The sequence below is a fragment of the Lepus europaeus genome, chromosome 5 (assembly GCF_033115175.1).
Source record: "Lepus europaeus isolate LE1 chromosome 5, mLepTim1.pri, whole genome shotgun sequence".
In the NCBI taxonomy this organism is placed as follows: Eukaryota; Metazoa; Chordata; class Mammalia; order Lagomorpha; family Leporidae; genus Lepus; species Lepus europaeus.
The window spans coordinates 94,167,106-94,183,619 of record NC_084831.1 but is presented as its reverse complement, the minus strand read 5'-3'; the positions used below and the strand labels follow the sequence as shown (position 1 = coordinate 94,183,619).

At 37.8% G+C, this 16,514-nt stretch overlaps 2 protein-coding genes across 4 annotated transcripts in view; one reads left to right on the top strand and one right to left on the bottom strand.

Moving 5' to 3' along the window:
* The window catches only part of SASS6 (SAS-6 centriolar assembly protein), a 48,872-nt gene extending 39,776 nt beyond the window's left edge, over window positions 1–9,096 (top strand). Inside the window, exons 14-16 of one of the 3 annotated variants that reach the window (XM_062191815.1) lie at window positions 3,325–3,422; window positions 7,085–7,179; window positions 7,266–9,096. In XM_062191815.1, the coding sequence (XP_062047799.1) occupies window positions 3,325–3,422; window positions 7,085–7,179; window positions 7,266–7,372 (300 nt within the window). In that variant the 3' untranslated portion in view covers window positions 7,373–9,096. Of the gene's footprint in view, window positions 1–3,324; window positions 3,423–7,084; window positions 7,180–7,265 lie in introns of those variants that run through there. The other 2 variants (XM_062191814.1, XM_062191816.1) reach the window with 2 other exon arrangements.
* A 210-nt stretch (window positions 9,097–9,306) lies between these two features.
* MFSD14A (major facilitator superfamily domain containing 14A) overlaps window positions 9,307–16,514 on the bottom strand; it is a 49,514-nt gene continuing 42,306 nt past the window's right edge. The window contains exons 9-12 of the mRNA XM_062191817.1: window positions 14,087–14,199; window positions 12,752–12,849; window positions 11,644–11,807; window positions 9,307–10,660 (exon numbers count right to left, since the gene is read on the bottom strand). Of these exons, the coding sequence (XP_062047801.1) occupies window positions 10,454–10,660; window positions 11,644–11,807; window positions 12,752–12,849; window positions 14,087–14,199 (582 nt within the window). The 3' untranslated portion in view covers window positions 9,307–10,453. The remainder of the gene's footprint in view (window positions 10,661–11,643; window positions 11,808–12,751; window positions 12,850–14,086; window positions 14,200–16,514) is intronic.

The following is a 16,514-nucleotide window of genomic DNA, read 5'->3' as shown; positions in this document are numbered from 1 at the left end:
TGGATGTGGTACATGCCTATCATTATCCTCATGGGGTTTTTTTTGAGGTTCTCCATTTGGTGGAGTTTATAGGTTTTTTTTTTTTTTTTTTTTTAATAATCTGTTTAAGAGGGTCTGATCCTTATTATTTCTTCACTTTTTCTGTTATTTTCTCCCTTTCCTGTATTCCAATTATACATGGTTGGCACATGATTATTGCATTGAGACTGTCCCTTTATTTCATTATTATTTCTCAATTTTGATAGATTCTAAAGCTGTGCTGTAAAGTTCACTAATTGTTTTTTCTGCAGTGTCTAATATTTTGAATATTGTATCTCTATAATTTCCATTTTTCTCCTTCTTAAAAAGATTTATTTATTCAAGATTTTATTTATTTTTGAAGCCAGTGTTATAGATATAGACAGAGAGACAGATGGGGAGAGAGAAAGAGAGAGATCTTCCATTCGCTAGTTCACTTTCCAAATGGCCAAATGGTCAGCATTATGTGAGGCTGAAGCCAGGAGCTGGGTGCTTCTTTCATGTCTTTCATGTGGGTGGCAGGGGCCCAAACACTTGGGCCATCCTCTGCTGCTTTCTTTGGCCATTAGCAGGGAGCCAGATCAGAAGGGGAGCAACTGGGACTCAAACCTGTGCCCATATGGGATGCTAGCATTGGGGGCGGTGGCTTAACCCTCTGTGTCAACAATGCCAACCCCTCTTTGTTTGTTTATTAAATGAGTGTCAGAGAGATGGGGAGAGAGAAAGAGATATCTTTCATCTACTAGTTCACTCCCCAGATGGCCACAACAGCCAGGAATAGGCCAGGCTGAAGCCAGGAGTCAGGAATTTCATCCAGATATCCCACACAGGTAACCGGGCCAAGCACTTGGCCGTCATCTGCTGCCTTTCCAGACTCGTTAGAAGGAAGTTGGATCAAATGCAGAGCAGCTAGGACCAACAGCCAGTATTCTGATGTCTGTTGCCAGCTTTGCAAGCTAATGGCTTAACCCACGGCACCACAATGTTGATATACATAAAATACAATTGTGTCATTGTTCCATAATTCAGTCATTTCTGGCTATTTCTATTGATTGACTTATATTTGACTCTTCTCTAGTAATTTTGAGAAGATGTGTAAGACCTCTATCTACTGGGTTACTCCCCCAAATGACTAATAGCTAAGGGCTGGGCCAGCCTAAAACCAAGCGTCGAGAACTGAATTCAGGTCTCCTGGGGGAGCTGCAGGCATCCAAGTACTTCAGCGATGTTCTGCTGCCTCCCAGTGTGTGGATTGGCAGGAAGCTAAACTAGGAAGCAGAGCCAGGACTCAAACTGAGGCACTCTGATAGGGGATACCAGTGTCTGAAGTGGCATTTTAACCTCAGTGATATGTACCTGCTCCACGTACATGTTTTCCTGTAAGGTATATTAAAATCAGTTTGTCTTGCTTTAAAGTATCATGTTTGTGGGGCAGATGTTTGCCTTGTGGTAAAGACCATTGTTAGGGCACCTGTGTCCCACATCACAGTGCCTGGGTTCCATTCCTGGCTTTGGCTTTCTACTCCCCGCTTCTGCTGCTGTGAATGCTGAGAGGCAGCAGTGAAGGATCAACTAGTCGGGCTCCTCTATGTAGGAGACTGGGATCAAGTTACAGCCTCCTTGCTTCGGCTGTGCCCATGCCACCATTGTGGACACTTGAGAAGTGAATCAGCAGAAAGGAGCTCTTTTCCAAATAAAGGAGTAAAAAACAAATTTAATTCTATTTGTACATAATGCTATCATGCTAAGAATAGATTAATATAGGGAGAACGATCCTTTTACATTATTTAATCTCAATAGTTAAATATAACAGCACATATCTTTCTAATTTATAATTTTATCATATGAAGCCAGCATGTGCCTATTCCTATTTTGAGTTTTTACCATAAATGGATTTTTGTTGTTGTTTTGTCTTTTCTGTTTGTATAGAAAAATAAATTTTAAAAAATTATTCTTTGAAAAGCAGAAACATGGAGGGAAACAGCTGCCATCACTGTTTCACTCTCCAAATGCTGGCAGTGGTCAGAGCGGGGCCAAAGACAGGAGCTGGAAACACTGCGGTCTCTTGCATGGCAGAGACCCAGTCCAATCCCTTGAGCTTCCCAGGACCCATACTGTTAGGAAGCTGGAATTGGAGTGTTCCAACCCGGGGACTTCAGTGTGGGATGCAGGCATCTGAACTGGGTATCTTTTCTGTCATGCTAAACACCTACTCCTTCCATTATTTAAATAAACTATAATAGTGTATATGCTGGTTTTTTGGATTTTTACATAGATTGTTGATTACTTTTGACTATTTCCAAATTTAAATTTGAAGACCTAATTTAAAATCCCTAAATAAATATAACAAGCTTGGAAAGTTCTTTACAAGATAGAATTTTCAGAATGCATGAGATAAATTTTTTTATGTAACAAACTTGCATGTTTTAGTGTTCATGTTTTTGTTTTCAAAGTAATTTTTAGGGGAATCATTTTGTGGTATTCAGCTTGCTTCTATGACAGAAACTTACTTTTTTGGGGCTGGCACTGTGGTACAGTGTGTTGTCACTGTCTGCAGTGCCAGCATCTCATATGGTGCTGGTTCAAGTCCCAGCTGTTCTATATCAATCTAGCTCCCTGCTAATGGCCTGGAAAAAGCAGCACAGGATATTCCAACTGTTTGGGCCCCTGACACCCATGTGGGAGACCCAGATGAAGCTCCTGACTCCTGGATTCTGCCTGGCCCAGCTCTGGCTTATAACAGCCATCTGGGGAGTGAACCAGCAGAGGAAGATCTCTCTTTTTCTCTGTAACTCTAACTTATAAATAAATAATCTTCAAAAAGGAAAGAAAAGAAACTTACTTTTTTGGTAAGGAGAGGTAAGATTATTTTTATTAGAGGCTGGCACTGTGGCATAGCAGGTAGAGCCACCGCCTGCCGTGCCAGCATTCCATATGGGCGCCAGTTTGAGTCCCAGCTGCTCGACTTCTGATCCATCTCTCTGCTGTGGCCTGGGAAAGCAGTGGAAGGTGGCCCAAGTCCTTGGGCTCCTGCACCCATGTGGGAGACCCAGAAGAAGCTCCTGGCTTCGGATTGATACAGCTCCGGCCGTTGCGGCTATCTGGGGAGTGAACCAGCAGATTAAAAGCTCTATCTTCCCCTCTCTCTCTCTCTCTCTGCCTCTGCCTCTCTATAACTCTGCCTTTCAAATAAAATAAATAAATCTTTAAAAAAAATTTTATTTAAGCATTGAAGCATTCATGTCAGTGTGGAACTGTCTCAGTTCTCAATAATTCAGTCACATGAAATGTTTTCTGTCTTCACAGGTACAGTTTAACTTGCAGTTTACCAAACCAAATACATCGCTAGGAGATGTTCAGTCAGGAGCAACTATTAGTGTGCCTTGTTCAACTGATAAGGAAAAGTATGTACTTACTGGCATGAAATGTAATGTTTTCAATTTTGAAGGTCATCTTAAGGCATTTTTATTTTTTTAAGTTGGAGAGTTATAGTGACCCCTATTTATCTGACATACTTTAAGTTGCTGGTTAGTGGGATTACAGCTCTTTTAGCTCTAAGAAAGGTTTCTGATATGTTCTTTTACACTGTGGGATACCTTTAGACATACTGTAAACTCTTTGTAATGACATTTCCTTACATTACTGAAGATTGGCCTTTTAAGTATTACTGTGCATGCCTATAAAAATCTTCCTCACAGTCATCTTTATATGGCTGTGTAAACCCTGGAAGCTCTCCATTTTTCTAATGTATTGCTTCCATTGTAAAATCGTCTAAGAAACCATATGGTGAAGGTAAGTAAAAGGTTTGCGAGGTTACTCAAAGATGACATAAACTAATGTCAATTTGTGACTCTGTTTTGTCGGCTTAGAGATCCCTTCCCTATTTTTAGGCTGTAAACAGGTTTTACATAGTGACTCAAACTTGTGAATAAATTAAAACAGCTTAATCCATAGAAACCCCTCTTTGGATAGTCTTCACATTTGTGATTTTTTTTTTTTTTTTAATAATTCCTTGTTCACTTAAAACTTAAGAGCTGTAAGACCTGCTTGCTGACTCTCATTATCATGAGCCATCACCATCCCAATAGATTGCACATAAATTACTGTTAGAGCCCACAGAGGGTTCTTAAACAGCTCTCTAGCATTTATTCATCGAATCTTCTGAAATTGCCACCAGGATAAGTATTAAAATTGTTAATGTTTGTGAGCTTCACTTTTAAAAAAAGATTAGAACTCTTTGAGGTCTTAAACTGTATATATTTGTTGTATTTAACTTCACACGGTTCATGAGGCAAAGCAGTTGGAACCTCATATAAATAGAACCATGGAGCTGGTGCCATGGCTCACTTGGTTAATCCTCCGCCTGCGGCACTGGCATCCCATATGGGCACTGGGTTCTGGTCCCACTTACTCCTCTTCCAGTCCAGCTCTCTGCTGTCGCCCGGGAGGGCAGTGGAGGATGGCCCAAGTCCTTGGGTGCCTGCATCCGCATGGGAGACCAGGATGGAAGCACCTGGCTCCTGGCTTTGGATCAGCGCAGTGCCAGCTGTGGTGGCCATTGGGGGGTGAACCAACGGAAGGAAGCCCTTTCTCTCTCTCTCTCACTGTCTATAACTATACCTGTCAAATAGTAATAAAAAAATAGAACCGCATAGTTTTTATTTATAAATATTTATCACAAATCAAGAGGAACTTTATTATTTTTAAATTAAAACTTGATTATTCAAAAGGCAGACACACACACACACACAATCTCCCATCTGCTGGTCTGTACCCCAAATGCTTATAGTAGCTGGATTTGGACCAGGTTGAATGAAGCCAGGAGTTCAGAACTTGGTTGGGTCTCCCTCATGGGGTAGCAGGAACCCAGTCACTTGAGCCATCACCACTCCCTCCGGAGGTCTACATTGGAAGGAAGCTGGTGTCAGGAGCCAGAGCCAGGAAACAAACCCAGGCACACCAATATGGGATATAGGCATCCCAAGGAGGGTCTTTACTGCTATACCCAATGTATGCCCTCAGTATAATTTTATAAGCAGAAAATGTGTCACACAAACATAATTATTTGTGCATAAAATCAAGACTATTCAGTGGCTGGTGTTGTGGTGTATGTAGCAGGTTAAGCTGCTGCAACACCAGCATCCCCTATCAGAGCAATGGTTTGAGTTCAGGCTGCTTTGCTTCTAGTTGAACTCCCTACTAATGTGCCTGGGAATGCAGCAGCAGATGGCCCAAGTACTTAGGCCTCTGCCATCCATGTAGGAGACCCGGATAGAGTCAGGCTCCTGGCTTCAGCCTGGCCCAGGCCAGCTATTGTGGACATTTAGGGAGTGAAGAAATAGATGGCAGATCTTTTTTCTTTCTGCCTTTCAAATAAACAAAAAATATATTTTTTTCTTAAAAAGATTTATTTATTTGAAAGGTAGTTACAGAAAGGTATGGTGGCGGCGGGGGTGGGGGTCTTCCATCCGCTGATTCACTCCCCAGATAGCTGTAATGTCCAAAGCTGCACTGATCTGAAGCCAGGAGCTCCTTCCAGGTCTCCCACACAAGTGCAGGGGCCCAAGGACTTGGACCATCTTCTACTGCTTTCCCAGGCCATAGCAGAGAGCTGGATTGGTGAAGCCAGGACTTGAACTGGCGCTCATATGGGATGCTGGCACTGCAAGCAACAGCTTTACCTGCTATGCCACAGCGCTGGCCCCATAAATCTTTAAAAAATTAATTTTCTGTTTAGAACTTGTTCTTTTATTTGTTGTCAGGTAGCAAAAGCTGACAATGGGTATAAAAGGTTTTAAAAAATTCACCAACCTATTTTCTTAATATTAGAAAAAAACCATCTTTTTATTTTAAGGATATAATCGTTTTACAGGAGCAAAAAAGTAGTATACTTGCAAGTATACTACTAGACAAGCTGTTGACACTGAACAGGTTGCGAAAGAATGCATGGGAGAAAGGGGCAAAATATAGAAATGTTCATTGTTTCTCCAAAATTCCACATTGTATTCACTTGACCACAGTTCATTACTGTGTCATATGTATTGCTATTTGATCATGACCATTTTGAAGCACTGTAATAGTTTGTTGAGCTTTTGATCAAAGGAAAGCAAAATTTTAAATATAGGATGACAGAAATTAAGTAACTAGTGATATTCAAGACATTTTCCCATCATCTACCACTTTTGTGCAACTATAAATTTTATAGTACTCAGAATTTTCATTTCTCTCACAGTCCTTATCCTAGCTTTTATAATTTTTTGTTTATTACTGGGAAGAATACCTTGGTTTTACATAAATTATTATTTGCTTAAAAATCCAGTACTATCATTTGAAGAAATTTTTTTATCACACTGCTTTTTTCCAATTTATTTATTTGAAAGGTGGACTTGCAGAGGCAGAGAGGTCTTCCATCTGCTAGTTCATTCCCTATACGGCTGCAATGGCTGAAATTGGGCCAATCCGAAGCCAGGAGCGTGGAGCTTCTTCTGGGTCTCCTTGAGCGTGCAGGGGTTTCTGAGAACTTGGGCCATCTTTCACTGCTTTCCCAGGCCATAGCAGAGAGCTGGATCAGAAGTGGAGCAGCCAGGACTCCAAACAGAACCCATATGGGATACTGGCACTGTGTCGAGTGTCTTTACCTGCTACACCACAACCCCTGAACAGTTTTAAGCTATAAATTTAATATTATGGTATAGGTTGAGTACCCCTTTCTTAAAATACCTGGGACCAAGTGTTTTGGATTTGGTATTTTTTCCAATATTGGAATATTTGCATATACATATAACAAGTTATCTTGGGGAAGGGACCCAGATCTCAACAGAATATCCTTTTACACATAGACTAAATTTGTACAGTACATTTAGTACACCTGCATTATAACTCAACTGTCACAAGATCACATGTAGAATTTTCCACTTGTATTATCATAAGTACTCAAAAGGTTTAAGATTTTGGAGTGTTTCAGATTTTTGGATTAGGGATGCTCAACCTGTATACATATATATTGGATAAACCTTTAACATTGATTAGTAAATAGAAAATAATTAATTACTATTTTCCTTTTAAGTGGTGAAAATCTAGGGCTGGAATCCAAATACTTGAAGAAAAGGGAAGATAGCATTCCTTTACGTGGACTCAGCCAGAATCTATTCAGCAGTTCAGGTGAGCCGACATTTCTGAACTGAGTTGTACGCTGTGGTTTAATTAACTGTTGAAGACTTAGCTGAGTAATTTTTTGTCATTTGCAGACCATCAGAAAGATGGCACTCTGGGAGCATTACAGACATCTTCCAAACCTGCAGTCCTCCCTTCTACGTCTTCAGCCTATTTCCCTGGGCAGATACCCAACAGTTAACTCTAGTATCATCCTTCACCTCTTAATATTCTAGATGCTCAGGTGGTTTGGAAATAGGTTAACAAATTCTGAATGAGCAAGTTTCAGATTTCACTTGAGCTATTAGGTTGTTTGGATTCTTTATTAAATCTGCTGTCATTTAAGGCAGACACTTTATAGTAACAAAATTAGACTTATTTGGAGTGATTTTTTTTTTTTTTTTTTGGTTTATGAACACAGTGGTTTATAGAATAGTAGGATGAATTCTATTAAACTGACCCTTAGAAATTCAGTTCTAAGGAAACAGTTGATCCTTACAAGGGACATCTCAATCATATTGAAAACCTGTGTTGAACAAAGTGGTATGAAACCAAAGAATGCTAATAGCTCATTTCATCTTTTTCATTGGTAAAGTAAGCTTTAAATTTCCCACCTAAAAACTATGAGGGGAAACAGTTATCTGATATATTATTGATGATATTTACATTAAAATGGAAATGTCCTAAAGTTCGTTACCTTAAATTAGTGAAATGAATTAAGCCTTTATAGCAAGTAACTATTTTCCTTGAAACATTTAAATTAGCTATTGAATGAATCTGTTAAGATATAAATTAGCTACTGAGTCAGTTAAAATGACTATAATTTTGACAGCATATTTACATAACCAGATTAAGAAGTTTAGTTACTTGAGCTAAAGTTTATACTATTTCAGTGCTTCTTAAAAGTTTACTCATCTAATTCTCATCAGTTATGCAGTTAATCTGTATCAGTGGACTTGTTTAAAAAGTGGCATCATACAAAACTTAATACATCATGAATATTCAGTTTTCTGTCAAATTTGAGTTCTTTTTAAATGTTTACTTAATATTAAGTAGGCAAAACAAATAAGGTTAAAAGTTACAAATTTCTTACTTTCCCTATAATTGACAGTTTTAAGTAGGAACTATTCCCTGGAAAAAAATTATGTCACTTTAAAAAATTTACCCATAATCACAGGGCCCATTTTGTTTTGTTGCCAACCACTTATTACAGTATAGTATAGTGTTCTCTCAAGAGTCTTCTAAGAATCAATTTGTTTGTAAAGTGCTGATGGTCAGCTGATAACTTAAAAATCATTTTCAAGTACTTTATTACACAAGTGAGGAAAAAGACATCAAAATATATATGGCATAGCAGTGTTACTGTGTTCCGCGGTAAGATAAAGAGTTAATTTTTTTTAACTGTCCTGAGTCATATTTTGAAACTGTTGGCAATCTGCAAGCTGTCTGAAATTTCAGTAACTGATCCTAAGCAGTTTACTGTATTAATGAGAATTGGTTACAACACCTTGAAAACGCTTACTATTCTTAAAATATCTTGGCAATACTGGGATCTGCTTTGTTGTAAATACTATGCAGTACTTTTAACACATTGACAGGGTTTTAATGGGGTACAGTGTACAGGTAGTTTAAAAAATATTTATATATATATTAGACAATCTCTTGCCACGTGCACACATGAAAAATTGAATTTCCAAAACAGGATGGATAGAGGTCACTCTGCTATCAACTTGTTATTTTGTTTGTATTAAATGTGTGTGTGTGTGTGTGTATATATATATATATATATATAAATATGGACTTCCAAGTGTGCTAATTCTTTGCTCTACCTCTTATAACTTTGAAATGATTTTGAAGTGTAAAAATTGTACATGTGTTAATAATCAAAATGTTGCATTTAATGTTATTTCTGTATTAATAAAGTATGAACATTATTTTGGGAGTATGATGTGTATTAAAACCTATTCTTAGAAAGTACTTCCAGTTGTATCTTCTTTTCCCTTTTCTTTTACAATGAAAGAAAAGAAACGGATTCAAAAGGGAAAGGACAAAGCTTTCTCACCATAAAAATAGTTATGATAACAAATAAAGCCAAAACAGGCCCTCATAGGGACTCACAGATCAAGACTTTAAAAAAAATCATTAAAATATTTAATTTTATTAACAGTATTTACATTTCTTTTAAGACCTTATTTAACCATAGTGAATGTTCCAAGTTTAAAAAGCATTAAGCAATAACCACACACAAGATGAAAACAGTGTAAACTATACAATACTTTATGTACAATTTTTACAAAGTAACACTTTTTTAAATAATATAACTGGACACAAAAATATACACTTTAGAGAAATTCACATCAGTAATTGTATAAAGCTCTCCTCTAGGGTCCTGAAAATTTAGGACAAACATTAGCTCTGTAAATAAAGTGTTACTGTGACAGTCCTGAAAGGCCACTATATATATTTATCTACATATAGATATCACATTGACATTTTCAAGGCTACCAGCTTTACTATATAATTTTAGATTATGTATTCAAGTGTTGAGGTTTTATGATTATGCAAACATTAAAAGAATAGTGGTATAAGAAGTAGCTGGGGAACAAATCTGAGCCAGCATTTAGATCTACAGGCTCTAAACACCCCCAATTTAAATGCTAAATGGCTGATACCGTCTCACTTCAAAAACAGTAGTGAATAATGTTTAAAATAAAATTACTGCAAACAAGCTTGAAACATGATTCAGATTTAGTACAATTTTCCTAAAGAGTTGTTTTTAAAATGCAAACAATTCATTTACCATTTATTTTAGTGCATCTGCATTAAGGCTTTGAATTATTTGACTCAAGATTTTACAATATTAAAATCTGATTCCAGATTTTACAATGTTAAAACAAACAGGTTCACAACCGTACTACCTACTCTGTCCTGCTGAGAGTCAGCATAAATAGTTAAAGCTCAACACCTTAAGGAAATGGTAGCAAAGACATATGCTAATATCTAAGAAGTTACATATATAGTTTTTAATTAAAGAATGTGTAATAAAACAAACAGCTTAGTGGCAAGAAATTGGTGCTAATAAACAAAAGGTTTCTTTTCAAAAGAAATTGTAACATCTTTGGAAAACTGTCCATTCTTTCTTTAGTTCCCACGGAGTTCATGCAGATACATTTCTTAAGACAATCTTAAAATACACTGTAGATGGAAATGGAATGTACATCCAGAACTACAAGTGAAAACTAAGACCTGGGTGCTGATAGAAAAATCTTCCTGATTTTGGGCATCACACGTTTGTGTCCTGGAGTAAAGGTTCTTTGGCCTCTCCTGGTGCTTGCGTACTATGAGGATGGCTGTGACTGCCACAGTGCTTTCTCCAACTGCTGGACCTTAAGCTTAAATTGGTATGTTCTGGAATAAACAAGGCAACAAGCAGAGCCAGCAGCACCGAACAGGCTCCAAAAAGGAAAGGGGGGCCAGGGATGATGGAATTCTGAGGAAGAAAAATATAATTAGGATTTCTGCATAAATACTTGTTGACAAGAAATTATCATCTTTTGGTGATAACAGATTACTATGAATTGTAAGCCAGTGACTCCTCTCTTTGTTCATTAAAGCCATGTTATAAAAAGCATTCTCTGTTTAGGAGAAAAGGGACACTTATACTCTCAATATAAATTTCTGGAAGTAACAAGTGGCCAAACAGCCTATGCAAAAATACTGTATCACTTTCAGCATAAATCTGAACACAGACGTCTGAGTCTTTACACAGTTTTTTCCAATAGAAAAATGTTCATAGGAAGATCTTATATGTAAAATCAAGTAGCCTGCAATATCAATTAGAGTAGTAAATCAATTACCATTTTTCTGTTTCAAGACAGTAATTACATTTTCAAGTGACCAAAAGTGAGAACAGATCAGTGCCATTAACATGAAAAGACAGAGACCTTTGTTTTATCCCCAGATTACACTCATTCTTAGCAAAAACTTGTCCTGCCAGCTTTACTTCTACAAAGCCCACAAGCAAACATTCTTTTGAAAAAAACAAAACTCTAACTGGTTATAACCTTAGTGTGGAAGCTTAAACTAGAAAACTTATAGGCTGTTTTTTTTTGGCTAAACCAATAACTACTGTTTGGTATTCAAACTTTCAGTTAATAAGAAGGAAGTGTAGCAAGCAAGTGAAGAAACACATAACTGACTTGTCACAGCATAGATAGGCTTAACAGAGGGACCTGTGGGACAACATCTTAAATGGAAGACATAATATGGCTGTTTCATACGCCATTATCTGTCATCTGACAAACTAGATATTGTTTTGTTCTCCAGGGAAAGATGGTATTTGTAGCCTATTTTTATTGTTTTATTCAATCTAAAATAATAATCATCTCACATAAAAGCTTCTGTGACCAAAAAACTTCATCTTTGAATCTTGTCAAATGAACTATATAACTATCATGTGGCTGAAGAATTTACCTGCTCAAAGTGGTGCTGGGGGCTTGTGTTTGTTCCCAAGTCTGTTCCTGTTATTGGCAGTTCTTTAAGTTCCACATGGAAAATGTAGAAAATGAATCCATAAAGGGCTGGTCCCAGGCCATTGCACAATCCTCGAATTCCTGTTATCATTCCTTGAACAACACCTAAGTTGTTTAAAGAAAGTATCATTTAAGATACAAGCTATTTTTTTACTACTCTTAAAAACAGGACCAATATGGAATTACCCTAAAATTAAGGCATTTAACAATTATACTACAGTGGCATTAAAAACTTCTTAGAAGCCATCAGCTCTGGGAAGTGTGGTAAGCTTTCTTAAGCAAACATGTGCACCGATATATCCATATGTAGGTCTAATATAGAAACAAGTGGGCAATGGCACTTTACCTCCCTAGAATACAGTCTGCAAAATACCTCTGGGTAAAAAGTCAGTTCACAAGCATAATGCATAAGCAGCTACTGAAGATCCCTTTTAGTCAAAGATACACTTTTTTATAGAGTTTGTTTGATTTTTGTTTCTCTCTGGTCTTCTCCAGTTTAAAATACAAGCTGCTTTGGTCATAGGCCTTTCCCCCTCATTTACCAACCAAGTGACCACTGCCTCTCTTGCAACATCCTGTTTTCTTTATTACTAGACAAAACATCCTTTTCAAAGAATTACTCCTCATCTGTTAGTATTCCAAGTAGTAAATGTTCCTACTCCAGAAGCCCAAGACAGTAAAACCGTGTTTGCTACATTCTATGTCCAGATAACTGAAGCCTAAGGTTTTAATTGAAGGGCTGTCCCCCTTTAATTAAAGGAGTGTCCCCCAAGGTGTCTTAACACAACTGAGCAAACAAATGTTTAGTGAATCTTTATCACCAACCTTTCCAGAAAAATACAGTTAAGGCCATATAGTCAAAGGGAGATAAGGGGAATGTACATTAACCTCAACATAATAATCCTAGAATTTGCTTTTCCTGTCTACCACTGAAAGCAATTTAGAAGTTTTCTACCTTACAGATACTTATGTTTTAGTACTTCTGAGAGAACACAGAATTGGAATATTCTTTGCTTTTAAAAAATTATCATTGGTTCTGATCAACTCACCCTGTTGATCAGCATCAGCAGTTCGTGAAACGAGCGCACTGACAGCTGGAAAGGTGATGCTGGACATGGCCGCCACTGCCCCGGCAGCCCACATCATCCTGCAATCAAAGCAGCAAAGCCAAAGTAGTAAGTCCGTCTCCACTGTACCTGTCACAAACCACACACTTAAAATCAAGTGACTCTTACTGTGAAATGGCTGTGGCACAGAGAAAAGGAGAACTGCACTGGCTCTATTCCTTCCTCACTAGACGATTCTGGGCAAGTAACGTCAGTCTAACTGTTTACTCTTCTAGAAAACAGAAACACAACCACTAATTCCTAAGAATGGAGTGAGGCTTTTATGTAAAATTGGGATATCAAGTTCCAAACTCTACAGTAGGCAAGGCATGAAGCTGAGAGGTTCTGTTGAAGATACTGTGTAATAAACATCAAATGTTTCCAAACATGAGAAGCCAGCAAAGTTCCCACGGACTGTGAGTCAGCGTGAAACTATTGCTGACTGAGCTAATGTTCAAGTTGTAAAGAATAAGTAACTTGGATCCTCCTGGCTTGACATTTGAATGAAATCTTTGTAAAAGTCAGACTGGAAAACTAATCACCCACCAAAACACACTCTTGAGTTTACTCAAATCCATTCCAGATGGAGATGAGGTGGTCCGCTGTTGGAAACATCCATGCAAAATATGGAGCAGAAGCCTAAGTACCTGAGCACAATGTTGTCTGTGGCAGCCTAAAGCATCGCCACTACCTGACAGCAGTGCCACCAGTCCCTACAGGAAACCAGACTGCAGGAAAAGCTCAGAGCAAGAAGCCAGAGCAAAACAACTGTACTCTTCACTTCTGGCTTCCAATCAGAAATGATCACTGGTGGTATTTTTTTATTTTTCTAATCAGAATAACAAAAAGGTAAATAACACTAAACTTTCAGAGCCTTGTTGCTATGGGATTGCATACTTTTTCCTAGTGACAAACTGATCTAGAGTAAATGCCTCTTGGAGATTCAGTCAATAATTTCATTCAAAATTCAACATGTCATTTTGCTAAAAACGGATACCTTTCTACCCTCAAGTCATTATAGAATATATGACTACACAGGGAAGACTGCTTTATGAGGGAACTTCAAAAAGTTCAGGAAAAACTGGAATCAAGACAGTTTTGTGCAAAAATTTTGAACTCCATGAATATCTTTTTATATTTTCATGAACTTTTTGAAGTACCCTCTTATATGCATCTTGGCATTTAAAAAGCAAGGCAAGAGACAGTGCATGTCTTAGATGAAAAACAAAAAATTAATTAACAAAATTAAGAAAATACCATGGAAATACGTATACCTACCAAGGTTCTGAACCAAAACCATACCATGCCAGCTGTAATATCTGAAATCCCAGACCCAATAAAATGGTGTTCTTATTTCCAATTGACCTCATAAGCAGACTCAAGACTATGGTCTGAAAAACAGAAAAACCAAAATTTTTTGATTTCTCAGAATAAAGTTTTTAAAAAGAAAAAATATTTAGTGATTTGTTTCACTTTATAATATGAAAACCACTATTACTTTTCTAAAATTTGATTTGTCAACAACTGACTTCAGTGTTTCAGGGTCTTTAAGCAGACAGACCCAGATTCAAAGAGTGAGAACACTAAAAGATAAACCTTCTGTTCAGTACATTTTTATTGAGGACACTTAGAGAAGTCCATGGAGGGGTGTTTTGCACAGATTAATACCATTTGGGACTTGCACATTCCCTATCAGATTCCCTGGCTTGGAGTGCCAGCTCCACTTCCGATCTAGTTTCCCAATAATGTGCATCCTGGGAGACAGCAGATGACGGTTCAAGTTCTTGAGTCCCTGCTGTCACATCCACATGAGAGACCTGGACTGAGTTCCTGGCTTGCCTGTCCCAGCCCCAGCTGTAGTGGGCTTCTGAGGAAGTGAGCCTGGAAGATCAGATCTCAATCTCCGTCTCTCTCTCCCCTCCCTTCCTCTGAAATAGTAAGAATGAACTGTTGCCTGAGTTTTAGAAGGCTAGTTTAAAAAAAAAAAAAAAAAAATTTGAAAACATTAGAGTCAAAAGGAAGGTACTAAGTAATGACTTTGGTAATTACTGTGATGTCACAGTTTTAAATACGTTTTTATAAGTCAAAACTACTCCACAAGAGAATGATCCAACATGGGTAGCAGGCCATACAGCAGACTCATAGAATGACAAATATCTTAAACAGCACTCTGACCTCAGAATCAGCCCTTAAGGCATAAAGATCTAGCTGAAAAGCCCATGAGAGCATTTCAGGCATGGAAAGCCAAGATACCATGACAAAAATGACCTACATGAAGGATCATTATGAGTGAGATCCTGGTGGAAAGAAGAAGTCAAAGAAGGAGGTAACTTTCTCTAAAGGGAGGAGAGAACTTCCACCTTGCTTATGGCCTTGTCTAAATACTGGTGGAATTTGTGTACTCAAAAGGTTTCCAGGGGCCGGCGCAGTGGGTTAAAGCCCCAGCCTGTAGCACCAACATCCCATTTGGGTGCCAGTTCAAGTCCTGGCTGCTCCATTTCTGATCCGGCTTTCTGCAATGGCTTGGGAAAGCAGTGGAAGATAGCCCAAGTCCTTGGACCCCTGCACCCACGTGGGAGACCGCAAAGAAGCTCCTGGCTTCAGATCAGCTCAGCTCTGGCCATTGAGGTCATTTGGGGAGTGTAACAGCAGAATGGAAGACGCCTCTCTCTGGCTCTACTTCTCTCTATACTGTCTTTCAAATAAAATAATTCTTAAAAAAATAAAAAAGGCTTCCATAGCCTTTCAGCTCATGACAAGAGCCTTGGGTGATCACTGATGTCATAAATAAGAGTGTCAACTGTTAAATCAACAACAGGAGTCACTGTGTACTTGCTCTCCATGTAGGACCTCTGTCCTTTATGTGTTGTACTATGAGAATTAATGGTAAAACTAGTCTTCAAACAGTACTTTATACTTTGTATGTCTGTGTGGGTGCAAACTGTTGAAATCTTTACTTAGTATAGAGTTGATCTTCTGTATATACAGATAATTAAAAATGAATCTTAATGAAGAATGGGATGGGAGAGGGAGTAGGAGATGGGATGGGAGTAGGTGGGAGAGGGTGGGTATTGAAGGAAGAACTGCTATATTCCTAAAGATATACCTAAGAAATTTGTATTCATTAAATAAAAGCTTTCTTTAAAAAAAAAAAAAAAAACTACTCCGCAATGCTTATTCCCCAATATAAAGTAAAATTAACATAGTACAATGATTAGCCACATATTCTTGACCTAAATTAATTTACTGTGGAAACCATAATGGCTTTATGAACAGTTAATCAGTTAAACAAGTATGATCTGAAAGCAACTGAGTCTAACAACTAAGAGCAGAGACTTTGTGAAATCAGCCTGGATCACAATCTTGGCTCTAAATTGTGTGACACTGAGCAAGTCACTTCCCCTCTGAGCCTCAAGCTTTGTTTCTCTCAAAAAGGGAATAGCACCTTTTTTAAAACTTTGTTATGTGAATTAAATGATATTTACTTACATAAGTGCTTAGCATTGTACTTGGCACATAGTAAGCATTTAAAAAACAGTTTTATTAATGGATGGGTTTCCTTGTGTTTTCTTGTCTTTCAGAGTTAGTAGAAACCTAGCAATGATTTGAATAGAAAAAAAATAGAAAAAAAGACTTTTGGCATCTTAATGAATGTTACAACATAAGAGATGGCTACTAACTCCATAAAAGAGGACAAGAAAATAAT